This window comes from Procambarus clarkii, chromosome 22 (assembly GCF_040958095.1).
Source record: "Procambarus clarkii isolate CNS0578487 chromosome 22, FALCON_Pclarkii_2.0, whole genome shotgun sequence".
Lineage (NCBI taxonomy): Eukaryota > Metazoa > Arthropoda > Malacostraca > Decapoda > Cambaridae > Procambarus > Procambarus clarkii.
In genome coordinates, this window is record NC_091171.1 from 32,361,697 (window position 1) to 32,389,348 (window position 27,652).

The 27,652-nt window shown below is 46.1% G+C and overlaps 1 protein-coding gene across 3 annotated transcripts in view; it reads left to right on the top strand.

Moving 5' to 3' along the window:
• Positions 1 to 2,990, top strand: part of LOC123758696 (ribosomal protein S6 kinase delta-1) — a 184,124-nt gene extending 181,134 nt beyond the window's left edge. For all 3 annotated transcript variants that reach the window (XM_069328824.1, XM_045743257.2, XM_069328825.1), the window contains one exon: positions 2,642 to 2,990. In XM_069328824.1, coding sequence (XP_069184925.1) covers positions 2,642 to 2,743 — 102 coding nt within the window. In that variant the 3' untranslated portion in view covers positions 2,744 to 2,990. The remainder of the gene's footprint in view (positions 1 to 2,641) is intronic.
• Positions 2,991 to 27,652: the final 24,662 nt, after the last annotated feature.

A 27,652-nucleotide genomic window follows, 5' to 3' on the forward strand; every position in this document is an offset into this window, starting at 1 on the left:
TTTGCGCTTTGGAGGGTTTGGGTCACTCAGTGACCCAAAAATAAGAAATATTGCCGGAACAACCGTGGACATCTTCAAGAGGAAACTAGATTTATTCCTCCAAGGAGTGCCGGGCTGTGGTGGGTATGTGGGCCTGCGGGCCGCTCCAAGCAACAGCCTAGTGGACCAAACTCTCACAAGTCAAGCCTGGCCTCGGGCCGGGCTTGGGGAGTAGAAGAACTCCCAGAACCCCATCAACCAGGTATCAACCAGGTATTAACCAGGTATTAACCAGGTGCTCTACCATTCAGCTCCATTTGGACTGTTCGCTGGCAGTTCTTGCCGGAACCACAGGGTTTCTCTTAGGTGTTGACCTTTGGGGTTGGTTCCTTAGAGTGGCTCATTTGCTGGATTCTCGGGGTTTGGCTAACCGTGAGGTTCATGTCCGGGGTGTGTCCTGCGTCCTGGCGGACAGCTGTCTCGGTTCATTCCTCTGTTCGCTGATTGGCCAGTCGTCGCCGACTCGTTTCGTTAGCTCTGCCGGACGTATGGACTCCTGGCCATGGACGTCTTCGAGTCGGCGTGGTCTAGGCGTCACCCATTTTATGTGGCGCCCTTACCCACCTGCGAGGCGTTCACATTGGATGCTTTTCAGCAGGACTGGTCAAGGTGGGGGTACCTGTTCCTCTTCTCCCGGTCCAGCTGTTGCTTCGGGTTCTGGCTCAGTTGCAGCCCGTTCCTACGAGAGCAGTCTTTATGGTTCCTTGGTGGCCGGCCCAGCTTTCTTTTCAGACGCTGCTTGATAGGTGTCCGAACCCGGGGCGTTTTCCCGCGGCTCCGCCTCTTTCGGCAGGTTGGATCGGTCCTGTATGTGACTGGTTCGGCCTTCTCCTAGCTCTTCACGTCTGGTATTTTGATGCGGGTATCACCATCTCTGTGGTGTTCAGGTGGCCTTGTTGACTGTGTCCCACCTTCAAGCTTTGTCTTGGCGACAGTATGACGTTCCTGGTGCCTCGTTTTGTGCGGCGCTGGCGGAGCCGCTCCGGCTTGCGTTTTGTGCTCCTTCTCATGTTTTGTTTCACCTCTGGCCTGCTCATGCGTCACCTGCGCCGTCCTGGTCCTTGATCTGTGTGCCTTCTTATCTTCTCCTCAGTTTGTGGTTGCCCCTTCGGTACAGGTTTTTGCTCTTTGGTACTGGTGGTAGATTTGTACATGTGCAGCCTTTCTCCGTCCTGGCAACGGTCGAGATGGTTGGTTTCCGGAGGGGTTCTTGGGTTATTGATGCTTGATTGGTTTGGCCGGGGGTGCGTCCTGTGTTGTCTGGTTGTGCTTTTTGCTGTTACCTGCGTACCGTGTCTGGGGATGCGCTTTGGTTGATCCGGTTCCCCTCATTCCCTGTTTCAGGGCTCGGGTCTCCCAGGTCGTCCGCAGAGTTTTTCAGTTTTCCAGTCTGCGGTCTGTCTTTGCGCCTGTGCTGTTTGGACGTTTGCAGCTTTTGCTGCTGTGTTGGTGACGTCTAGGGCTCAGTTCGGGCGCAGGGAATTGAGGGTCGCACAGTTTCTTGGCCACCCATTCTTTATGCGCGTCTGCTTCTGTGCGTTCTTGTTGCCTTGGGTCGCAGGTTGCATCCTGTTGTCTCGGCTTCGTGTTGTGGAGTTTGTGGCGGCCGCTACCCGGGTTAGCCCTTTCTTTTCCTTCTCTTTGGGAATGAAGCTCCAGGGAGCCATAGGGGCTTCCCGCAGAAAACCAGCGTTGAATGTAATGAAACGCCATTTTCTGGGTGATCCCTGGAGGCTCCCTGGCAACCCTCCCTCCTACCGGTCGGCAGCTTTTTCGCATTGGTTGAAGTTTAGCTTCCGAACTGAAGCTTGGCAGCCTGCGCGGTAGGTCCGGGCTCCCCCCTCCCCCTCTCGTGGCGGGGAGGGCTGCGCGGATGATCGGCGCGGCAGTAAAGTGTGATGTTTGCTTGTTTCCTTTTGATTGTAGGGAGTTTCTACCTCTCTGTTCGTTTTTTTGTTTTAGTTTTTTACCATGTGGGGTTTGTTTTGTCATGCCTACCTTTCTGGGTGCCTAACCCCGGTCGATGGTAGAGAAGGAAAACCCCAACCACAAAGGGGTTTTCCAGGGCCATTGCTCCCTGAAACCTCTCTGAAGGGGCCCAGGGCCATTGCTCCCTGAAACCTCTCTGAAGGGGCCAGCTTCTGGCGCTGGTCCCTGGTAGGTCTGAACTCCTTAGCTAATGTCCTGGTCTAATATACCAAACATTAGCCCGATAAGCTCCAGGGAGCCTCCGGGGCTCGCCCAGAAAATGGCGTTTCATTACATTCAATGCTGGTATTTTTGCTAGACTTCCCTATCCTATAGCGGCTAAAATATGCCATTTACATTTTTTTTGTTATTTTTTCTGTGATCAGAGAACGAAAATGAACACTTCTATAAGACGAAGGAATTTTTTGGAATTTATTTTTTTGTTGCGCCTGCGGGTGTTAAATCCATTTGGGCCCCTAGCGGTTTAAGAGTTAAGGGCTAAGGGTGGCACCCCGACCTTGAACAGATGTATCCAATCCCATGCATGCATGTTAGATTATTTTTTACTAATTTGTTTGCCATAGCAGTTATACCAGTTTGGTCAATCTTTTGAGCATATATTATATACTTACAGCTTTTGTGCGCACACCCTACTGGTCGTCTGGGAGGTGGAGGTGCTGGGGCCCAGGAGATTAAGGACCACGCCTTCTTTACGGGTATAGAGTGGACAGAGTAGGCAGTCTGTAATAATTATAACTAGTATAGTGATAACGTTAGCCCAATCGGTTTAAGGTTCTTTATTGTAGATTTTGTTACAATTTTTGGGGCGGAGTCCCGTCGGCTCCCCGGAGCTAACGAGGTTGATATGTAACTGTTAGCTTTCTGGCATCAAAGTGCATTGAGTTCTTGTAACCGGGGACCACGAGCCAGAACCTGGCCCCCTCAGACAGGCACGAGGAGCAATGGCCTATAGAAACCCCCATGTGGTTGGAAGCATTCTGTGTCTACCATCGACCGGGTCTGGCACCCAGAAAGGTAGGCACCCCAAAACAAATCCCTATTCTGGTGAAAATATTACTACCAAAAGCCGAACGAGTGGACAGAACTCCCCAAATGAAAGCTATCAAACTAGCATGACGTCATCACGTTGCCATGCCGCCATCTGTGCAACCCCCACTCCCCGGGAGGGGGAAAGGGGTGTCCCAGACCCCTGTGCCGGCAACCCAACCAGCAGTTCTTGGCTGATGTGATACTGGCAGGTTTGGTGCCTCTGGCTCCTGCTTTGATTTCAGTTTCTGTGCTTTGTGGCGTGGGCTGTCTCTACAGGTAGTGTGTGAGCCATGAGTAAAATTCTACGGTACTAGGGCTGCATGTGCCTAGGGTTTCCTTCCCTGGGTGCCCCTGTAAGTACTGCCCTTCATCTTCCACAAATCTCCTTGGAATCTACTGTATCTCCGCTGTGTCTTTTACTGCTCGATATTTGGCCACCCTTGAAGTTAGCTGGAGTTTCTGTTGTCCTTGTTTGCCCCAGGGTAGGAGGTAGTCTTCATCACTGATAGGGGCACAGGGTACTGCACAGCTGGTTCTCACCTCTTATAGCAGCCGGCTCTGTTCCACCTGGGTACGTTGTCCTCTTGCAGTTTTTTTTTGTTTTTGTTTTTCTACCTGGTGGGGGTCTGCCTTTGCTTGGTTGCCCCCTGTCTGTGGGGGGTCTTTCATTAAACAATTCTGTGTTCTTGGTTGTACTCCCTGAAAGAGGGGTAGGCCCCTGTGAGTGGACACCTCATGGGGGGTTCAGCTTTTAGAAGTTTGTTTGGTAGTTTTGGACGCCGGTTCGTAGTACCCTGCCTGGACTTCCCTTAGCGTTTTGCGAAGGCTAAGGGCCCTTGGAAACCTCGCGGGGACTCCGTGATCGAATGGATGTGACCCTGGAGTCCCCTCTCACTTTGTGCAAGGTTGATGGTTGCTCTGTCCCCTTGTCTCAGGGTAACATTCACTTATCCATTCAGAGGTTGTGCCTCTGCCATGCTGCCTGTAGGGTCGGTGGTTCTTTTGATCCGGAGTCATGCTATGTTGTTGTTCATGCATGCCTCTATTCACCCTCGCTATTGATCATGATCTACGAGTGCAGGCAGCAGCTGCGATGCATGCTCTGCTCTGTTGCTGCAATGCAATGAGCTGGTCGCTTCCCCGGGTGCCCCGAGACTGCCCTGTTTTGGTTTTTGGGACCCGGACTTTGGGGTGGGAGTTGCTTGGTCTTGGTACCTTCCACCCTTTCTTCCCCCTCTGTTGTGTTTTCCAGTCACCCCCCCCCCCCCATCCCTGGCTTCTGACTCCGATCCATCAGAGGGTTTGGGGGCGAGGCGGGGTCTAGATGGTGTTGAGACACGGGCGGTTTCAGGGGTGTCCCCTTTCAGGGTGGCGGCGGAGGCATTCGAGCCTGTTTCTCTGCCGATGCTTATGGGTCTGACCCGTGGGCTCCCTTCCTTAGTGTTTTTTCGGTTGTCCCGACTTTTTCTTGTGAGGCCATGGCTTTGGGGGGACGGCTTGGCTCCAGGTCCTCTAAGTGAGGTTCCCAGGGTGGGGAAGAGGGTTGATTTGGAGGCCTTAGGCCTCATTGGACCCCGCTTGGGTTTTTGTACCCTCGGAGCGAGGCTTGCTGTTACTCGGAGGGGGGGGGGGGGAATCTTACTATCCCTCCGCGTACGACTTGGGTTTGGCATCTACCTCTCCCGGTTTCGGTTCCGTGTTCCCGTGCGTTCTTCAGTCCGTCCTTCTAGAGGTTTTCGGCTTCCCACGCCCCTTCTCATGTGCTGGTAGTGTGGGTAGCCCTTGCGGCTACCTCCTGCGCTACCCGGATTATGCTTTCGTGTATGGATCTCCGTGTCGGTACTGGGTTCGTTATGAGTTTCGGAGTCGTCCTGGTTGGCAGACTGCCCTCTCTTTTCGTTGGAGCCTTGGCCCACGTTCTACCGGTCCCTGACGCTTTTGTGGGGAGAGGCTCAGACGGCATTGCAGGTTTTCCTGGGGGGGGGCAAATTTGAGCATCTCAATGCATGTTGTTTGATCCTGCCCTTCCGTGGGATGTTGGTGTGATGCAACTTCATGTTCAGGTTCCTTACCCTCGGCTGCCTTGATCGCGGAGGCCTTGCATGCACGTGGCCTGCTGGCTTTGGCTCTGCATTCTTCTCCCTCCTCGAATTGGTTTGAGTTGGATGTGTAGGTGCTTCTGGCCACCTCTGGCTTTGGTGCATTGCCCTCGGCGGTGCATGCATCGTCTGCATTGTTGACTATGTATGCCCACTCCTGCAGGATGTGGTTTTGCGTTTTTTTGCCTCTAGACTCGTGTGTCGGCAGGTGGTGCTTGCTTCTTTCTTCTTCGATTCCGCTTGGGCCCTGGCTCTTTTGTTGTCTTCGTCTTTTTGTCCGCTGCTGTTTGCAGAGTCTGCCATTATGCAGTATCTGCAGGCGGCTTTGGATAGTTGCCATTCTCTGTCCGTCTTTTCTGCTCTTTTGGCCCGCCTCTCAACTGTCAATCAACTGTTACTAACTACTAATTTTTTTGTTTCACACAGGTGCGTGCGTGCACACACACACACAATAAGAATTCCAGAGAACAACATAGAGCACATAGCGGTGTCTAGAGACGAAGTGGAAAAAATGCTGAAGGAGCTCAGTAAGAACAAAGCAGTTGGTCCAGATGGAGTTTCACCATGGTTCTGAGAGAATGTGCACCTGAGCTCAGTATTCCACTTCAACTGATTTTTCAGGCATCCCTGTTTACAGGAGTTTTAGCTGATGTGTGGAAAAAGGCTAACATAGTTCCAATCTACAAAAGTGGAAGCAGGGAAGACCCCCCTTAATTATAGACCTGTATCATTGACAAGTGTAATAGTCAAAATATTGGAAAAAATAATTAAAACTAAATGGGTAGAACACCTGGAGAGAAATGATATAATATCAGACAGACAGTATGGTTTTTGATCTGAAAGATCATGTGTATCGAATTTACTCAGTATCAATGATCGAGCAACAGAGATTTTATAGGAAAGAGATGGTTGGGTTGACTGTATCTAGACCTAAAAAAAGGCTTTCAACAGAGTTCCACATAAGAGGTTGTTCTGGAAACTGGAAAATATTGGAGGGGTGACAGGTAAGCTTCTAACATGGATGAAAATTTTTCTGACTGATAGAAAAATGAGGGCAGTGATCAGAGGCAATGTATCGGACTGGAGAAATGTCACAAGTGGAGTACCACAGGGTTCAGTTCTTGCACCAGTGATGTTTATTGTCTACATAAATGATTTACCAGTTGGTATACAGAATTATATGAATATGTTTTCTGATGATGCTAAGATAATAGGAAGGATAAGAAACTTAGATGATTGTCATGCCCTTCAAGATGACCTGGACAAAATAAGTACATGGAGCACCACTTGGCAAATGGAATTTAATGTTAATAAATGCCATGTTATGGAATGTGGAATAGGAGAACATAGACCTCACACAACCTATATATTATGTGAGAAATCTTTAAAGAATTCTGATAAAGAAAGAGATCTAGGGGTGGTTCTAGATAGAAAACTATCACCTGAGGACCACATAAAGAATATTGTGCGAGGAGCCTATGCCACGCTTTCTAACTTCAGAATTGCTTTTAAATACATGGATGTTTTGCAGTGTTTCTCGTGTAGCATGCGAGCGTTGCCGGTGTCGTCGGGAGCCGGGATATGTTCTCGAACAAAATACCTCATACTAAATATACTAAAGAAATTGTTCACGACTTTTGTTAGGCCAAAGCTAGAATATGCAGCGGTTGTGTGGTGCCCACATCTTAACACTTTTGCGCTATCCGGACGCATCGGCGCGTCCCGTTTCGTCTAACGCTAACGCATAGTGGACATAAAGTTGAGCCCTCTTTTAAAATATTTGTATAAAATTCAATTTTTATCCGATTTACTTTGGGTTTGTTTCAAACTGCGCGCTATGAGGCTCTCTTTCTCACCACTAGGCTGCATGGTACAATAAGTTCATGAAAGGTGTGGATAACTTCGATCAAATGGTATTTTGTCCCAAACGGGTTGCAGGTGGGTGACTTTAGCCGTTTATGCTGGTAATGCTTCCCCCATATCATGTATTATATGCATATGTCTGTTTAGGGAATTTTATTCCGATCAATATACAACCAAAAATAACTGTGTGCAACAAGTATAAACTTGACAAACATAACAAAAGTAAAAACATTTCGTGTGTGTTTGACGCTCACTGATATGTTCCAGCGTTGTTTTATATTTGGCGCTATTCTAACTTACGCTTTGTTGATATTTTTTACCTATGGGCACATAGAACATTCTATGGCGAACACATTGACACAAAAATGAATGACGTACATAGAAAATTAATGTCATGAGAGTGAAATAAGTATAAACTTTTAAAGCGCCGTGCGTCGTCCCGTCACCGATACCGGGTAACAATTTCACCACTTCCCACACTCTTGCGGGCGGGCCGCATCATTATTCTACGCTTATATTCATATCACCGTGTTGGGAATTTCATTGCGAGTCCATTGATACCAAAATTAACGCTGTAGAACAAGATTGGAGGTGATTACAATCCCAAGAGTAAAAACATTTTGTTGCTGATGGGCGCTCACGGCGAGTCATCTTCGTAGTTATTTATTTGGTGCTGGTATCCCTATACGTTTCGTGACTTTTTTTTACTGATGTTCTTCTAGAGAATTTTATTGCGAACACGTTGGTACCAAAATGAAATACGTAGCATGAGAACTAAGGTCAGAAGAGTAAAAAGAGTATACACATTTTTGTTTTTACGCTTAAGCGATAAAAACGCAGCGCGCACATTCGGTTGGCTGAGTGACCTTTGCGGAGAGCGCGAAAGTGTTAAGAAGCACATCAACAAACTGGAAAAGGTGCAAAGACATGCTACTAAGTGGCTACCAGAACTGAAGGGCAAGAGCTACGAGGAGAGGTTAGAAGCATTAAATATGCCAAAACTAGAAGACAGAAGAAAAAGAGGTGATATGATCACTACATACAAAATAGTAACAGGAATTGATAAAATCGATAGAGAAGATTTCCTGAGACCTGGAACTTTAAGAACAAGAGGTCATAGATTTAAATTAGCTAAACACAGATGCCAAAGAAATATAAGAAAATTCACTTTCACAAACAGAGTGGTAGACGGTTGGAACAAGTTAGGTGAGAAGGTGGTGGAGGCGAAGACTGTCAGTAGTTTCAAAGCGTTATATGACAAAAAGTGTTGGGAAGACAGGACACCACGAGCGTAGCTCTCATCCTGTAACTACACTTAGGTATTTACACTTAGGTAATTACACACACACACCCCAGGAAGCAGCTCCGTAACAGTTGTCTAACTCACAGGTACCTATTTACTGCTAGGTAACAGATGCATCAGGATGAAAGAAACTCTGCCCATTTTTTTCTGCCTGGTCTGGGAATCGAACCCGGGCTACAGGATTATGAGTCCTGCACGCTGTCCCAGTTAGCTACCAGACCCCTTAGACCAGACCACTGCGGTAAGCCAGTGGTGCCAGCTTTGGGCAGGTGCTGGCTTCGGTACTGTTTATTTTGGTCGACGCAGAGATCGCCCTGTACGCTGCTTGGGTTCTCGTAAGGTGCGTCGACCATTTTGCGGTTCGTCCCTTTAACGGGGCAATGGGGGGGAGGCTCGCTCTGTTCGTTCATGCCTGGTTCCATGATTTGTGGGCCTTTCGGGTTGTTTTGTGCGGCCTGCGGTGGCGTTGGGTGGCTCCTCCTCCTAAGGGGGGTTTGGGGCTGGTGGGGCAGGCCTCTTCTCCTGCGCCCTGTCAAGTCATCTTGCAGTGGGTTCGCTTGGGCGTGGTCGAAACAACCTCTTCTCTCAGGCGGGTTCCTGCCTGTTTCCGGTCCTGAAACGGGCCTGCGCACACTTCTAGTTCATCCTGGACTTGTCACGTTTGAACCCGTGGGTTAGTGCCTGTTCTTTCGGATGACTACTCTGTCCCTGGTCCGTCTTCTGTTGGGGCCGGGCGCTTGGATGACATCCCTGGACCTCGGGACGTGTCTTGGCACGTCCAAGTGCATTCGGGGTTCTAGGACTGGCTCGGTTTTATTGTGAGGCATCAAGGTTGCCACATTTGTTGCCTTCCATTCTGCTTGAATCTGGCACCTTGTGTTTTTCACACACCTTACTCAGGTCATGGTGGCCCACCCGCATCTGTTCGGTGTTCGGGTTCTAGCCTTCTTCGACAACTGGCTGGTTTGGGCTTCCCGCCAGTCAATGTGTCTGCTCACCAGGGATTTGTGTTTTTCCTAGCTCGCCGTGTTTGGTTTCCTGGAGACCTGGCAGATGTCCGATCTGGTTCTTCGGGGACGTCCCTTCCGGCTCTTGCGATTGCTGGGTTCGGTCTCGGGGCTTTTCATTCGATTGCTGGGTTCGGTCTCGGGGCTTTTCATCGATTGCTGCCTTGCCGGGTTCCTCTTGGGTCTTTCGGGGTTCTGTGCCTTGGCGCCTACCTGAGCCCTCACTCGTCTTCACTGCCACGTCGTCTCCTGGCTCAGGCTTTGTGGCCTGTGCTCACCTGGCTGGCCAGGGACTGTGGGGGTTGGTTCTTCCGTCTCGCTCACAGTGCAATGCGGGTGCAATGCTATGTGAATGTCGCCCCGGGGAATTCAGGTCACTTGTGGATCATCGTGCCGGTTTCTTTCGGATTGTTCCTTGGTGGTTCTTTACCTGACCCATGGGGGTTCCGTGCGGTCCTTGGCTCTTTGGGACTGGTCACTTCGGGTGACTTGTCTGCTGAGTTCTCGGGATTTGGCTCTCCTGGCGGTTCCCAAGGTCCTGGCTCGCTTGGAGACTTACCAAGGAAGAGTTGTCCTTCTGGCTCCTTGATAGCTGGCCCAGCCTTAGTTTCTGGCACTGCTTGCTCAGTGTCTGAACACATGGGTCTTCCCGCGGCTCCACCTCTTTCTCCAGATCGGTCTGGCCCAGTACAAGGCTGATTCGTTCTTCTCCTTGTGTCTTTGCATCTGGACTTTTTGTCCCTCCTTTCTTGTCACTTGTATGGGTGCAGGTGGCTTTGTTGTTAGTCTCCCACTTGCGGGCTTCGTCTCAGCAGCAGCATGAAGTTCCTGACGGTCCTTCCAGTTCCTATCACTGCGCAACCCGTTCTCGCAAATTCGTAAAGTCAATATTGACTTATTAACTACGTGCATAGGTGATATACTAAACATAATAGATACCCTTAAAAAGATTCATAGAAAACACCAACCTTACCTAACCTTGTTAGTATCTTAAGATAAGCATCTTATTGCTTCGTAATTACAATTATTACTTAATCTATACCTATTATAGGTTAGGTAATAATTGTAATTACGAAGCAATAAGATACTTATCTTAACTTACTAAGTAGGTTAGGTAAGGTCGGTGTTTTCTATGAATCTTTTTAAGGGTATCTATTATGTTAAGTATGTCACCTATGCACATATTTAATAAGTCAATATTGACTTATTAAATTTGCGAGAACGGGTTGCACTGCGTAGGTGTACTTCGGTCTCTGATAGGGTTATCTTGTCCTTCGTTTTGTGGTTGTTTCAGGACCATCCTTTTATGCCGGATACTGTCGCCTCGTATCGTGCAGCGCTGGCAGAGCCGCTCTAGCTTGCATTCGGTATTGATGTCACTTCTGCCCCATTCCACCAGCTGTCTCATTTATTGTTTCACCTCCAGCCTGCTCATGGCCCCTCCAGTGCCGTTCTGGTTGTTGAACTGGGTGGTCTCTTCTCTCTTCCCCTCGGTTTGTCGTGGCCCCCACGGTTCAGGTTTGTTTTTTCAGGTATCTTTTTTTTTTTTTTTTTTTCCTGTTGGCGTTGGCCTCTGGGGGTCGGTTCTGGGAACTTCAGGCTCTAGTCTGGCACAGGAGTTTTTCTGCTCATTTGGTCCTGTTGGTTGTTCAGTTCATTTGCAGCAGTCTCCTTTTTTCTGGCAATGCATGGGTCTGCTGCTTCCCGGAGGGGGTCCTTGGGTTCTTGATGCTTGGTTGGTCAGGTCGGGGGTGCAATATGTGTTGTCTTCGGTTGCAGCTCTCTGCTGTTCTCTGCGCATCTTGGCCTCTATGGCCATGGAGCGCTTTCGATTCCCCAGGTTCCCTTCCTTCCTTCCTGTTCCGGGGTTCGTGTCTTCCGGGTTGTCTGTAGGATCCTTCCATTTGCCAGTTGTCTTGTTTTTGAGTTAGGGCATGTAGCGTCTGCCTCCCGGGTCCTTCCCTCTTTTCCTTACCTATATGCTGAGATAGCTCCAAGGAGCCAACGGGGCTTTCCCCAGAAAACCAGCGTTGAATGTAATGAAACGCCATTTTCTGGGTGAGACCCGGAGGCTTCCCGGCATTTCCGGTCGGCGGTGTTTTCGCGTGTTTCTAACATCCAGCTTAAGAACTACCAATTGGATCGCTGGCACGAGGGTCTGGGGCTCCCTTTTTCCACTCCCTGGGAGCGGGGCTTCAGCAGACAGCAACGTGATGACGCCATGCTAGTTTGCTAGTTTTCATTTGGGGAGTTCTGTCCACTCGTTTAGCTTTCGGTAGTAATATTTTCACCAGAATAGGGGTTTGTTTTGGGGTGCCTACCCTTCTGGACGCCCAGCCCGGTTAATGGCAGACATAGAATGGTTCACACGCTGGACCAAAGAGACAAAGCTCAACCTCCGCAAGCACAACTAGGTGAGTACACACATGTGCATTCTATAGGCCATTGCTCCTCGTGCCTTTCTGAGGGGGCCAGGTTCTGGCTAGTGGTTCCAGGTAGGCAAGAACGCCATGCAATTTGATGCCAGAAAGCTAATAGTTACATATCAAACTGGATAGCTCTGGGGAGCCTCCGGGTCTCACCCAGAAAATGGCATTTCATAACATTCAACGCTGTTTTTTTATTGTAAGAATTGCTAAATTATTTTATGTACTGTACAGTGTTAATTTGTACCTAAGTATAGTAATAATGTTATTGGCAGAACATATATTCTTGCTCCTTTGTAAAACAGACAGATTAACCACTGTGCTGCGCCAGCCGAGAAAACTCGTTTGCTCATTACAGCCCCAACCGAGAAAACACTATTTTAATTTTCGTACCCATTTGAAACGTGCATACGGTTGGGAAGGGGGGGGTGTTGGAACGAAATGGACTCTTGGGACCTCCAAGAGGATGGAGGTAGCCATCTTGGAAAAAATCCTAGAATGCCCTACGGCTGCTGGCTTGCTTAGTTCCCAGTGAGCAACCATGGGTGGAACACATGCCTCTGGCGCCTAAATACCTGTCCGACACGGTGTTGAAAGATCACTCTCTGTCGGTGAAATTTAGGCCTAGTTGTTTAAGGAACATAAGGGTCATAATTTTGATGAAGCTAGGCACAATTATGTCCTAACACAAGGGTCGGGTACCTGAATCTCTTCCAGAATACCTGAATCTCTTCCTGAATACCTGAATCTCTTCCTGAATACCTTACAAAGCGATCTTTTCAAGACAATCTTACAAATTGATCTTTTCCTATAATATTTTCAAGACTACTTTATACTTCACAAGCTTGGCTGCATACCACCTGCAGGTACTAAAGCCAAGGGTGTATGTGAGTGCATCATTTGCATGCACACAGAACGAAGAATCAGGAATCGAAAATCTGTTTATACCTGGTTCAACGAGAGCGAAATCGCACTGTGTACCATGGACTGCTTCTTTAATTATCACTCACTTCCAAAGTACTGAGTGGGTTACTGTATAAATAGTGTGTGAAACTGTACATAATGTAATATTAGTGAATTTTGAACAAGTAATATTGCGACAATAAACATTTATTGTGGACACATTACTGACATGTATCAATTTCAAGGAACATTATGAATGTTCTACTATATAAATATTGTAAAGATACCTAAATGCATCAGATATGATTATAAAATCATTATTAAGCATTGAAAATACATTGAAATATTATTTGTAAACATATTTGTGGCAACTCGCCAGGCTGCTTCCGTGTCTCTTCCTCCTTCCTCTTCCTTCCATGCGCTGCTTCCTTCTCTCTTCCTCTGGCGGCTCTTGCGCCTGCGGTCCCGCCTTCGCCCATTTCTGAGGGGTTCCCGGGTCACGAGGCGGTTGTTTGAGGGTTTGTGCGGGAGCCTGAACTTTGCCATGATGGTCTACCTGCCGGGTCGGGTGTGGCTTCGTCCACTGTTCTGGTTCCTTCGGGGCCTTTCTGCCTCTCTCGCAATCGTTGGATTCGACCTCTGGGGGCTTTGCGTCGGTTGCTGCGTCGCCGGCTTCCTCTTCGGGTTTTTCGGGGTTCGGTGCCTTGGCGCCTTCCCGAGCCCTTGCTCGATGTGTACACGGACGCGTCATCTCTTGGCTGGGGTTTTGTGACCAGTGCTCACCAGGCCGGCCATGGGCGGTGGGGTCCGTCCTTCCGTCGGGCTCACAGCACGGTGCGGGAGTTCGCGGCGGTGTGGATGTCTCTACGGAGGATTCGAATCGCTCGCGAATCGACGATCAGGCTCCATTCAGACTGCTCCCCGGTGGTTCATTGTTTGAACTGCGGGGGTTCGATGCGGTCCTTGGCTCTTTGGGGCTGGTCGCTTCGGGTGACTCGTCTGCTGAGTTCTCGGGGTTTGGCTCTCCTGGCGGTTCATGTCCGGGGAGTGTCCAACATCCTGGCGGACGGCCTGTCCAGGTTCCGTCCCCTTTCCACGGAGTGGACGGTCGATGCCGACTCCTTCAGTTGGCTGTGCCGGATGTTTGGGACCCCGGACGTGGATCTCTTCGCGTCGGCGTGGTCTAGACGTCTCCCGGTTTACGTGGCGCCCTTTCCCGACTGCGAAGCCATCGGGGTCGACGCCTTCAGGCAGGACTGGGCAAGGTGGGTGTACCTGTACCTCTTTCCCCCCGGTTCTGCTGTTGCTCCAGGTCCTGACTCACTTGGAGACTTATCGAGGTCGAGTTGTCCTTCTGGCTCCTTGGTGGCCGGCCCAGCCTTGGTTTCAGGCGCTGCTTGCTCGGTGTCCGAACCCGAGGGTCTTCCTGCGGCTTCCAGCCCTGTACTAGGCTGGTTCCATCTTCTCGAATCTTCACGTCTGGTGTTTTTGACTCGGGTTTATCATTCCTTGTATGGTGCGCAGGTGGCTTCTTTGTTGGTCTCCCACCTGCATGCTTCGTCTCAGTGACAGTATGAGGTTTCCTGGCGGTCCTTCCGATTTTTCCTATCACTGCGTCGGTGTTCTTCGGTCTCTGATAGGGTTGTTCTGTCCTTTCTCTCTTGGTTGTTTCAGGACCGTCATCTTATGCCAAATACTGTCGCTTCGTATTGTGCGGCTTTGGCAGAGCCGCTTCAGCTTGCTTTCGGTGTTGATGTTACTTCTGCCCCGTTTCGCAAGTTGTCTCGGGCGTTGTTTCACCTTCGGCCTGCTCATGCGCCGCCTGAGCCATCTTGGTCTTTGGACCACGTGCTCTTGTTTCGCTCTTTGTCTCGATTTGTTGTGGCCTCTTCCATTCGGGATTGCTTTTCTAAGGCTCTTTTCCTGTTGGCATTGGCCTCGGGGAGTCAGGTTGGCGAGCTTCATGCTCTCCTCCAGCGCCGAGGTTTCTGCTCTTTCGGTCCTGGTGGTCGCTGTGTTCGTTTGCAGCCGTCTCCCTCTTTTCTGGCGAAGAATGAGACAGCCCTCCCCGCCCCGAGAGGGGGAGGGGGGGAGCCCCGGACCTACCGCACCGGCTGCCCAGCTTCAGTTCGCAAGCTAACGTCAACCAGGATAGACGCTTCTCTGGCCTCAGTTTCCTAGGCGGTGTTTACCTTGTGTGGCGTTCACTGCCGTATGTTGTGTTGTGTGGTGGCCAGGAGTACCTCATCAGTGCCAGGGCTGCATGCGCTTAGTGGCTTCCTTCTTCCCTAAGCGCCCTGTGAGTACTGCCCCTGAGTGACAGGGTTATCTTCCCTGGGGCGTTCGGGAACCATTCCCGTAGAGGTTCTTGCTGCTCGACATTTGCCTCGCCCTTGTGGCCAGCTGGGGCTTGGGGCCCTTGTTTGGCCTTGGGTAGGGACTGGTATTGTGCTGGTTAGGGCGTCAAGGTGTTGCGCGACCTGCCACCTATGCAGTGACCGGCTCCTGTTGCCTCTGGGGACGGTGTACTTTTGTGGGGGTTTTCTTTTGTTTTTATTTTCATTTGCTTGGTGGGGGTCTGCCTAGTGTGGCTATAGTGCCACTGGTAGTGTTTGGTGGTCCTCTGCTAGGCCCCCCATGATTGTACATGACGCAGGGGTTTTCAGTGTTGTCATCTACCCCTTGTTCGTTTTGGGTGTTAACCAGTTAGCAACACCTTGCCCGGGATTCCTGTAGCAGTCAGCCTACAGGCCCTGAAAAACCCTGTCGGGGCTCAGTGGACCACTGGATGTGTCTTCCGGGTTCCATCCCGTCTTGTGCGGGATCGTTGGTTGCTGTGCCCTTGTCTCAGGGTGACGGTCTCCACTTTTACCTCCGTCATGCTGCCTGTTGGGTTACTGACACCTTGACCCTGAGTCTTGCGAGATGTTTTCTCTGCTTGTTCTCCAGTACAGGGGGTACCTCCGTTTAAGAGTTTAACCCATTCCTGGAGACAGCTCGTATTTCAAAAACTCGTAATTCGAAGCTAATTTTCCCATAAGAAATAATAGGAGATGAATTAATCCATTCCTGACTACCCAAAAACCTTACTTCAAACTAAATTTTATTCCTAATTCATCTAAATAAACCTACAAAACTATGTTCAAGTTATTACTTACCCTTGCTGATGAATGCTGTAGGCGTTTGGAAGATGGTGAGGAGGGGGGAGGAGGAGAGGTGTTACTGTTTGGAAGGGGAGTCCCCTTCCATTATAACATCAGGCAGTAAAGATTTTTCTGGTGTGCACTCTCTGGCATGTTTTGCCTGCATACCACTAGGTCCTGGTTGTGGCTCACTGCTTGATTTTCTCACAACAAATCTGTCCATGGAAGATTGTTTGTCCTTCTTCGCAAGATGTCTCTGTAGTGAGGCATCACATTGTCATTGAAAAGATTAATGCAATGCCCTACTACAGCTTTCTCTGGGTGAGTCTTTTCAATAAAAGTTTGCATTTCTTCCCACATCTGAAATCACTTCTTAATGTCTGCAGAAGGGAGTAGAAGAGTGGGGAGTAGAAGAACTCCCAGAACCCCATCAACCAGGTATCAACCAGGTAAAGGACATTCTGTACTGCCTCATCCTCCTCCACTGGATAAACATCCTCAGCTGGGTCTTCTTGCTGTTCCTTTTGAAGGGCTTGGAGTTCTTCGGTGGTCAGTTCTTCGTTATGTTCTTCCACCAACTCCTCCACATCATCACCATCCAATTCCAAGCCCATTTGCCAGCCCAGAGTAACAATTTCCTCAACAATAGGCACATCATTTACAGACTCAAACCCCCCTCAAAGTCTAATTCTGTTACACATTCAGGCCACAATTTTCTCCAGCCAGAGATCAGGGTTCTTTGAGTCACTTCTTGCCAGGTTTTGTCAACGAGTTTTAAAGCACTACAAATGTTAAATTGGTGTTTCCAGAACTCTTTGAGGGTGAGTTTTGTGGCTTCAGTCACTTCAAAACATTTCCAGAAAAGTGCCCTTTCATAAAGTTTCTTAAAATTCGCTATGATTTTCTGGTCCATAGGCTGAATTAGAGGAGTGGTGTTAGGAGGAAGGAACTTTACTGTGAGAAATTTACTGTGCAATAATTCATCTTCCAAGCCTGAAGGATGAGCAGGAGCATTGTCGCAGAGAAACAGGGCCTTGAGTAGGAAATGTTTCTCCTGCAGATATTTTTCTATGGCAGGGCACACCACTTTATTCACACACTCTGAAAAAAAAAAATCCTAGTCACCCATGCCCTTCTATTAGCCTTCCACATCACACATTTGGTTTTTCTGCACTTTATACTGTTTGAAAACCCTTGGATTTTCAGAATGATACTCAAGCAAGGGTTTAATTTTCAAATCGCCACTCGCATTTGAACACAGCACAAGCGTAAACCGATCTTTCATAGGCTTGTGTCCGGGCAATGATTTTTCCTCCTTGGTAATGTATGTTCTCTTAGGCAATCTTTTCCAGAACAGTCCTGTTTCATCACAATTAAAAACTTGTTGCGGTAGGTATCCCTCAGCCTCCGCAAACTCTTTAAATTCTTCAATAAATCTTTCAGCTGCTGGTTTGTCTAAGCTGGCTGCCTCCCCATGCCTCACAACACTATGGATACCACATCTTTTTCTAAATTTTTCAAGCCATCCCATGCTTGCCTTAACCCTTTAGTTGCGCAAGACATCATATGATGCATTGAGTGACTTGCAGTAACTTGCGCTCGGCATCATATAATGTTTTGGAGTACCACGCAAGATTTAAATGGCCCGCGGACACACGGGGTTCACCACACCTTCATCAGGGCCCTTGTAAACAGACGCCATTTTTTAAAAAAATTGTGGGCCAAATTCCGGGGTGTGAGGGGGCCTCAGTATTGAGTGAGCTACCAAGCCTGACGCACGCAGCATGAGCTCACAGCACAACTGTTCAGCTTGTGACCACAGCATCGCCTAAAAATGCCATAATATACATGTTCTTGCTATTATTTAGCGATGATATTATTACAGAAGCCCCCTAACTGATAAAACTGACCAGGGTTCTGATAATAGCAGGATTGTGGTGATATTTAGCGCTGTGCTCCATGGAGGGAAGAGTAATGCTGTGGGAGGGAGGGTGGTGGCGTTGTCTTCTGACTGTGTGTGGCCACCTTTTATTGACTGCACTCACCATACCAGCTTAGTGGTTCGCTATGGTGAACACAAATGTAGATACTTATATATAACGTGTGTATAGAGTGTAATAACAGCAATAGGAGTAGGTTGGGAGCTGCCATTTTGGTGAGGGAGGTGCGTCGTCTGCACGACTTATCATGTTGTTTACTGGTGACCACTATGGTCTTTGGGCACCAAACCAGTTTACTTCTACAAGTATGGTGAATAAAACAGGTAGATACTTATATATAATGTGTGTATATAGCATAATAATGCCACAAACAGTATTGTTGGAGGAGAAATATTAGTGCGTCTGGCCTTGAGGGCGGCCGCCACCAGCTGACTGTGTGAGTAGCTACGTCTTTGTGCCTTTACTCACCATACAAGCTTAGATGTACAGTTATGGTGAACAAAACATGTAAATACTTATATATAACATCTGTATATAAGAGCAGGAGGTGGGAGGAGAATGGTTGCAAGTCAGGTGAGGTGAGGGAGGGAGGGAGTGGCAGCCAGTGGCGGGCTGCCACTGGCTGCCACTGGCTGCCACTGCCACTGCCACTGCCACTGGCTGCCACTGCCACTGCCACTGCCACTGGCTGCCACTGCCACTGCCACTCAGCATACCAACTTAGTGGTTCGTTATGGTGAACACGAATGTAGATACTTATATATAACGTCTGTATATAGTGAATAAAAGCAAAAACTGTATTGTGGGAGGAGAATGTGGGTGAGTCAGGTGACTTGAGGGAGGGAGGAAGTAGCAGCCAGTGGCGGGCTGCCACTGCCACTCAGCAGGCCAACTTAGTAGTTCGTTATGGTGAACACAAATGTAGATACTTATATATAATGTCTGTATATAGTGAATAAAAGCAAAAACAGTATGGTGGGAGGAGAATGTCAGCGAGTGAGGTGTTGAGGGAGTGAGGTGTTGAGGGAGTGTGTGGCAGCGAGTGGCTGGCTGGTGTGTGGCGGTCACTCCTCTTTACTTTTTGATTCATAATAGCAACTTAGTGGTTTGTTATGGTGAACAAAACATGCAGATACTTATATATAACCTGTGTATATAGTGTAATAACTGACAAAGTATTTGTTCACTGTTTGATGAACATAATTGAATCAACAATATGCACACCATATTTTTGAGTACAGCGATGATTCACTCATTTTATTATATAAATATATCAAACTACACACTATTGAATAATATTACAGCAAAAAACTGCAAAAATCAATCAGAGACATTGAAATAATTAGGTAATTATCTCTTTGTGGCCACTCCGGCCTGACAGCTGGCGAGCAACAGACCGTCTGGGATGCACACTGAGTCAGCGCCTGTTTTTTGCCAGACTTCCCCACCCTATAGCGGCAATATATGCCACTAACGATTTTTTTATTATTTTTCCCATGATCAGTGAACACAAATTAACATATTAGGATTTTTTTTTTTTTCAAAATTACATGCGCTTGTGGGGAACAAAGGAGATTATACCCCTAGCATGTTAAGGGTTAAGGGTTAAAGTCTATCGTATCTGCACTCGTTCCAGGGGTTTTCTTTACAAGGTCTTCGTGCAATACCCTGGCTTTCTCACAAATGATGGCCTCTGAAACACTATCACCCGCTAACTCCTTGTTGTGTATCCAAATTAATAAATTTGGATAATTCCACTTTAATTTAAAATTCCACTTCCTCAAGTATTTGTGGTCTTTGTTTCGTGAGTGTTCTTATGTCTTTTGCCACTTTAGCACTCGTAATGTCCTTTTTCTTGCTAAGTATAGTGCATATCATTGACGTGGCTTTGTTGTACTGCATACAACGAACAACAACATGTGTACCATTTTCATGCTTCCGAATGATCTCTTTGTTTTTCCTCTATTGTCATCCTCACATGTGCTTTCATGCCTTGATCCTTACCACTGGCTTTCTTGGGACCCTTGGTGTGATATATAATAACAACTTTTATGGTCAAATGGCCAACAAAACAGTGAAAATCCTTGTGAAGAATTCAGGCGGGATAGCCACTGGGCGCGAGGCACTGGTAACTGAGCGGCGATCGCCGTACCACCACGCGCTAGGTCGGCCTGTACGCCTATCAACACCCTCGCCTTCCGAGGCAAATTTTCCGAGCAAATCCTGCTCATATTCCAAAAAACTCGTTTACAGGGACACTCGTATTCCGAGGTACCACTGTACTCTCCTGATGTCCTTAATGTTCAGAGTACAGGCGGCATCCGTGTTGCATGCTTAGTTTAGATTGGTTTCCCACCTGGATGCCCCGGGGCCGTCTGTTTTTGTTAGGTGCTGTTCGCCCCTTTTCCCTTCTTGTTCCCGGCTCCTGACCATCTGCGGACCAGGAGCCCGCATGTGTGTATATGTCTGTGTGTGTGGATATTTTCTTTCGGATGGGGCTCCATTCCCTTTGCTGTTGACGGGGCGCTGGGGGGCCGCTTGCTCTGTTGGCTCTTGCTTGGTTCCGCAGTTCCTAGGCAGTTTTGGTTCTCGTCCGGCCTCTCATGGTGCCGGGTGGCTCCTCTCCTTTTGGCGGGTTTGGGGCTGGCGGGATGGGCTTCTTTCCCTGCGTTTCATGTCATCTTGGGGTGGGTGCTTCCCCGGGAGCACCTTCCCTGTTCGCACCAGATCCACAAAATAGAGAATATCCTTGATAGCCTACTAGTGAACCCAGTACCAGATTTTATCTTCCTTGGGGACTTCAATCTACCCAGTTTAAATTGGAGAATAGTAAACAATAACATTATAGCAGGAAATCAACCTGGAAATTACCAACCACAGGTCAGAGAACTACTGAGATTCTGTGACAAATTCTCGCTCAGTCAGCAGATTACAGAACCAACTAGGAACGAAAACATGCTGGACCTGATATTCACAAACAATGATGAGCTAATCAGAAACATTACTGTCTCAGACACTACGTACTCGGACCACAAGCTCATTGAAGTGCAAACTAACATTAATAACGGTAGAAGGCCCAAGAGAAACAACAAGCGAGAAGGGTTATTCAATAACTTCAATTTTAATAATAAAAGAATAGACTGGGAGAAAATAAACAGGGAACTTACAAACATTCAATAGAAAAAAGTTCTAAAAAATAAAAATCCTACACAAGGAATAGAAAAACTGACTTCTGAAGCATATGAAGTCTGTCTGAAACATGTTTCTTTGAGGAAAGCCAGAAAGAGGTCCAATGTAGAAAGAGAATGCAGACAACATTACAAAATAAGGAAGAAATTAACGGAAATGCTTAAGCAGACGCGACTTTTCACACAAAGAAGGAATAATTTAAACAGGGAGATTGAAGAAATCGAACAGAGACTGAAGCATTCATATCAGAGCGAAGAAAAGCAACTAGAACATAAACCAATTCAAGAAATTAAGAAAAACCTAAGAAATTTCTAAACACATGCTAAATCAAAAGCCAAAACCACTGCCAGTATTGGACCTATTCATATTAGTGAAGGTTCATACAATGAGGATGACAAAGGAATTAGTGAAATCCTAAAAAAGCAGTATGAGCACATGTTTAGGACTCAGATAAACAGCATGAAAGTGGAAGATCCGGACAACTTCTTCATGGGGGATATCCAAACACCTGTAAATATAACCGATATCAACACAAGCGTAGCAGATTTTGAAAGAGAAATTGACAATATGCCCATGCACTCAGCCCCGGGTCCAGACTCATGGAATTCAATATTTATAAAGAAATGCAAAGTGCCAGTAGCACAGGCACTCAGTATAGTGTGGAGGAAGAGCTTGGACACGGGGGAGATACCAGATCTCGGGTCAGATGCGCTGAAAGCAGCAGACATAACCCCTTTACACAAAGGAGGGAGCAAAGCATTGGCAATGAATTATAGACCAGTTGCACTAACATCCCACATAATAAAAGTATTTGAGAGAGTGATCAGGAGTCAGGTCACTAGTTTCATGGAGACCAATGACCTCCACAATCCAGGCCAACATGGATTTAGAGTGGGAAGATCATGCCTCTCACAACTACTTGACCATTACGACAAAATCGCTGAAGCACTAGAAGAAAAACAGAATGCAGATGTTATATACACAGACTTTGCAAAGGCATTTGACAAATGTGACCATGGAGTGATAGCACACAAAATGAGATCAGTGGGTATACCTGGTAAAGTAGGACGCTGGATACTCAATTTCCTGTCGAACAGAACACAAAGAGTAACAGTCAATAAAGTAAAATCGAGTCTGAGTGCAGTTAAAAGCTCTGTACCTCAAGGTATAGTCCTTGCACCACTGCTTTTCCTTACTCTCATATCAGATATAGACAAAAATACAAGTCACAGCTTCGTATCATCCTTTGTAGATGATACAAAAATCAGCATGAAAATTACCTCTGCTGAAGACATTGAAAAACTACAAACAGACATTAACAAAGTTTTTGATTGGGCAGCAAAAAACAACATGATGTTTAACAGTGATAAATTCCAGGTACTCAGATACGGCAAAAGTGAGGATCTGAAATATAATACAGGGTACAAAACACAATCGAATCTACCCATAGTAGGAAAACAGCATGTCAAGGAATTTGGAATAATGATGTCCGATGACCTAACGTTTAGGGAGCATAACCAAGCAAGTATTGCGTCAGCCAGAAAAATAATAGGATGGATTACGAGAACCTTCAAGTCCAGAGATTGCCTCACAATGGTTGTACTCTTCAAATCACTTGTGTTGTCCCGTCTTGAGTACTGCTCAGTATTCACTTTCCCCTTCAGAGCAGGAGAGATTGGCCATTTCCCTGGGGGTTCTGTCTGGGTGCTGTGCTTTGCCCTTCTGTGGTGCAATTCCACCGGCAAATGTGGTAGTTTGGGCTCCCCCGGGTTCGATTCCAGGTTCCTTTGGGTTCTTTGGTTTCATTCCGGAGGTTTCTTCTCTTGGACCCCCTTTGTGGGTTCAGGGGGGCTTTGTTACCTCGTTTGTGACCTGGTTTTGCCTTCTGGGGCTCCGGGGTCTTCCTGGCTTGCAGGCTGATCGTTTTGGGTCTTGGCACGTGTTGTGGTCGTGCCGGGGCCTTGGTTTTTGTTGTTGAGGTGGGCCTTTTGGTGCAGTTTTTGTGCTCTCTTGGTGCCTTCTTCGTCTGGCCGGCGTGGTGCTCTCTGCCCACCATTCGGCGGCTTGTCTTTTCTTTTCTTTTCTTTTCTTTCTTTATTTTATTTTTTCATTTTTATTTCCTTGTATGTTTTTATACATACATTGTGTATATGTGTGTGTGTGTAATTACCTAAGTGTTATTACCTAAGTGTAGTTACAGGATGAGAGCTACGCTCGTGGTGTCCCGTCTTCCCAGCACTCTTTGTCATATAACGCTTTGAAACTACTGACGGTCTTGGCCTCCACCGCCTTCTCACTTAACTTGTTCCAACCGTCTACCACTCTATTTGCGAAGGTGAATTTTCTTATATTTCTTCGGCATCTGTGTTTAGCTAGTTTAAATCTATGACCTCTTGTTCTTGAAGTGCCAGGTCTCAGGAATCCTTCCCTGTCGATTTTATCAATTCCTGTTACTATTTTGTACGTAGTGATCATATCACCTCTTTTTCTTCTGTCTTCTAGTTTTGGCATGTTTAATGCTTCGAACCTCTCCTCGTAGCTCTTGCCCTTCAGTTCTGGGAGCCACTTCGTAGCATGTCTTTGCACCTTTTCCAGTTTGTTGATGTGCTTCTTAAGATATGGGCACCACACAACAACTGCATATTCTAGCTTTGGCCTAACAAAAGTCATGAACAATTTCTTTAGTATATCGCCATCCATGTATTTAAATGCAATTCTGAAGTTAGAAAGCATCGCATAGGCTCCTTGCACAATATTCTTTATGTGGTCCTCAGGTGATAGTTTTCTATCTAGAACCACCCCTAGATCTCTTTCTTTATCAGAATTCTTTAAAGATTTCTCACATAATATATAGGTTGTATGGGGTCTATGTTCTCCTATTCCACATTCCATAACATGACATTTATTAACATTAAATTCCATTTGCCAGGTGGTGCTCCATATACTTATTTTGTCCAGGTCTTCTTGAAGGGCATGACAATCATCTAAATTTCTTATCCTTCCTATTATCTTAGCATCATCAGCAAACATGTGTGTGTATGTATGTATGTATGTATGAATGTGTGTATACTGTATATATATATGTCGTACCTAGTAGCCAGAACTCACTTCTCAGCCTACTATGCAAGGCCCGATTTGCCTAATAAGCCAAGTTTTCATGAATTAATTGTTTTTCGACTACCTAACCTACCTAACCTAACTTAACCTAACTTTTTCTGCTACCTAACCTAACCTAACCTATAAAGATAAGTTAGGTTAGGTTAGGTAGGGTTGGTTAGGTTCGGTCATATATCTACGTTAATTTTAACTCCAATAAAAAAAAATTGACCTCATACATAATGAAATTGGTAGCTTTATCATTTCATAAGGAAAAAATTAGAGAAAATATATTAATTCAGGAAAACTTGGCTTATTAGGCAAATCGGGCCTTGCATAGTAGGCTGAGAAGTGCGTTCTGGCTACTAGGTGCGACATATATATATATATATATATATATATATATATATATATATATATATATATATATATATATATATATATATATATATATATATATATGTATATATGTATGTATGTATGTATATATATATATATATATATATATATATATATATATATATATATATATATATATATATATATATATATATATATATATATATATATATATATATATATATATGACAATGTCAGACCACGGAGGAAAATGAAACAGGAAATTTCCTTAAGTACTTTCGTATATTAAATACATCTTCAGAAGGAATGATTTTACAGATCGAGTGATGGGTATAAATAGGCAGGAGAGAGTGGTGAAGTGGGGTGAGGTGCAATACTTGGACAACGCAGACGGCCCATTGGCCCATCAGATGCACCCAATTGGCCCATCCGATGTAGCCCAATGGCCCATCTGATACAGCAGACATACAAACATAATACATAGGTAATTATAACACAAAGAGGTAAATATAAAAACCTCTTTATGTTATAATTACCTATGTATTATGCTTGTATGTCTGCTGTATCAGATGGGCCATTGGGCTACATCGGATGGGCCAATTGGGTGCATCTGATGGGCCAATGGGCCGTCTGCGTTGTCCAAGTATTGTACCTCACCCCACTTCACCACTCTCTCCTGCCTATTTATACCCTTCACTCGATCTGTAAAATCATTCCTTATATATATATATATATATATATATATATATATATATATATATATATATATATATATATATATATATATATATATATATATATATATATATATATATATATACATATATATATACATATACATATATATATATATACATATATATATATATATATATATATATATATATATATATATATATATATATATATATATATATATATATATATATATATATATATATGCGAACAAGCCTGAATGGTCCCCAGGACAATATGCAACTGAAAACTCACACCCCAGAAGTGACTCGAACCCATACTCCCAGAAGCAACGCAACTGGTATGTACAAGACGCCTTAATCCACTTGACCATCACGACCGGACAAAATGAGGTGATAGCCGAGGCTATTTGAACCACCCCACCGCCGGCACTCGGATAGTAATCTTGGGCATAGCATTTTACCAAATCACCTCATTCTTTGGGGCACACGTGAGGAACACAAATGCGAACAAGTGAATGGTCCCCAGGACAATATGCAACTGAAAACTCACACCCCAGAAGTGACTCGAACCCATACTCCCAGAAGCAACGCAACTGGTATGTACAAGACGCCTTAATCCACTTGACCATCACGACCGGACAAAATGAGGTGATAGCCGAGGCTATTTGAACCACCCCACCGCCGGCACTCGCATTTGTGTTCCTCACGTGTGCCCCAAAGAATGAGGTGATTTGGTAAAATGCTATGCCCAAGATTACTATCCGAGTGCCGGCGGTGGGGTGGTTCAAATAGCCTCGGCTATCACCTCATTTTGTCCGGTCGTGATGGTCAAGTGGATTAAGGCGTCTTGTACATACCAGTTGCGTTGCTTCTGGGAGTATGGGTTCGAGTCACTTCTGGGGTGTGAGTTTTCAGTTATATATATATATATATATATATATATATAGGTATAGGCAATAGGTATAGGTATAGGTATAGGTATAGGCAATAGGTATAGGTATAGGTATAGGTATAGGCAAGAGCTCATTCGGCATCAACTAAACAAGAAGAAGGAAGCCCTCCAAACCTTTATAGAGCAGGCGGAGCATCTGTTAAACAAATGGACCCAGTACGACATCCCTATCCAACTCAAGCAAACCATCAACAGTGAACTATTTAACCTGAAACAACAACATAAAACTCTTGTAGAAACAAAGACACTCCGTAAGTTAACATCCCTAAACGGTGGACAGCTAATAATCCCTCGTCCTAAAGATGGCTACTTTAACCTGACTTCTTATGATCTTACCCAGGACCAACGAGACCTCTTAAATCTTGGTCTAAATTGTCAATTCTTATCTAAACCAAAGATGCATCAAAAACGCCTGGAAATCGAAATGCTTCTGGACGATATCCATAAGCTAGAAGACAACAAAAAAGTCATCACCACGGACACACTTCAAGCTGAACTACTTGCAGAAGCAGGGAAAAAACGAGGAACATATTCATCTACAATCTTAACCCCACGACTCAAAGAAGCAGCGAAACAACTAAAAAATCTGAAAGACGTAACAATAAGAAAAGCCGACAAAACAGCAGCATATGTATTGATTCCTACCCATGAATACATGAACAAAATTAGCGACATCCTAAGTGACGACTCCAAATTTCAACGAATCACGAGGAACCCCGTAGAAGACCTTAAGCGGAAAGTAAACAAAACAATTACAGCAATCAACGCAAAGAAAGGTAGTGTGCATTTCAATAAACTTCAAGGCGACTATGGCTTAGGATATGCCTACGGCAATGTTAAGACGCATAAACCAGGTAACCCACTACGCCCTATAATCAGCCAAATACCAACCCCAACTTATCACCTGGCAAAAAAACTCAATGAACTCCTAACTCCATACACTCCAAGTAAGTTTAGTCTACAATCATCAGCAGATTTCCTAGAATTGATCAAATCTACCCAGCCCGATGGAATCATCGCTTCCCTGGACGTTGAATCCCTTTTTACCAACGTCCCAGTCGACACAACCATAGGAATGATACTGGACAGAGTATACAGAGACGAGAGCACCCCCAAATTAGACATACCTGAGCCACACTTGAAAAGTCTTCTCGAAGCATGTACAAAGGAAGCCCCTTTCATCAGTCCACAAGGAGACATGTATTTACAGATAGACGGAGTAGCAATGGGCTCCCCCTTAGGAGTTTTATTTGCTAATTTTTATATGGGAACCATCGAAGATAGGGTCTTCAGTAGCAGACAAAAACCAACTGTATACTGCCGTTATGTAGATGACATATTCGTAATAGTAAAAGACTCAGATGAACTAATTGACCTAAAAAGACACCTAGAGAGAGAGTCAGTACTCCGATTTACACATGAAAATAGTGAAAATAACAGTCTGCCATTCTTGGATGTACTAATAACAAAAACAGGAACCTCTTTAAGCACCAACGTATATACCAAGCCCACCAACATAGGATTATGCCTGAACGGTAGAAGTGAGTGCCCCCAAAGATACAAAGCCAGTGTTCTCAATGCTTATATTCGTCGAGCGCTTACCCACTGCTCTGAAT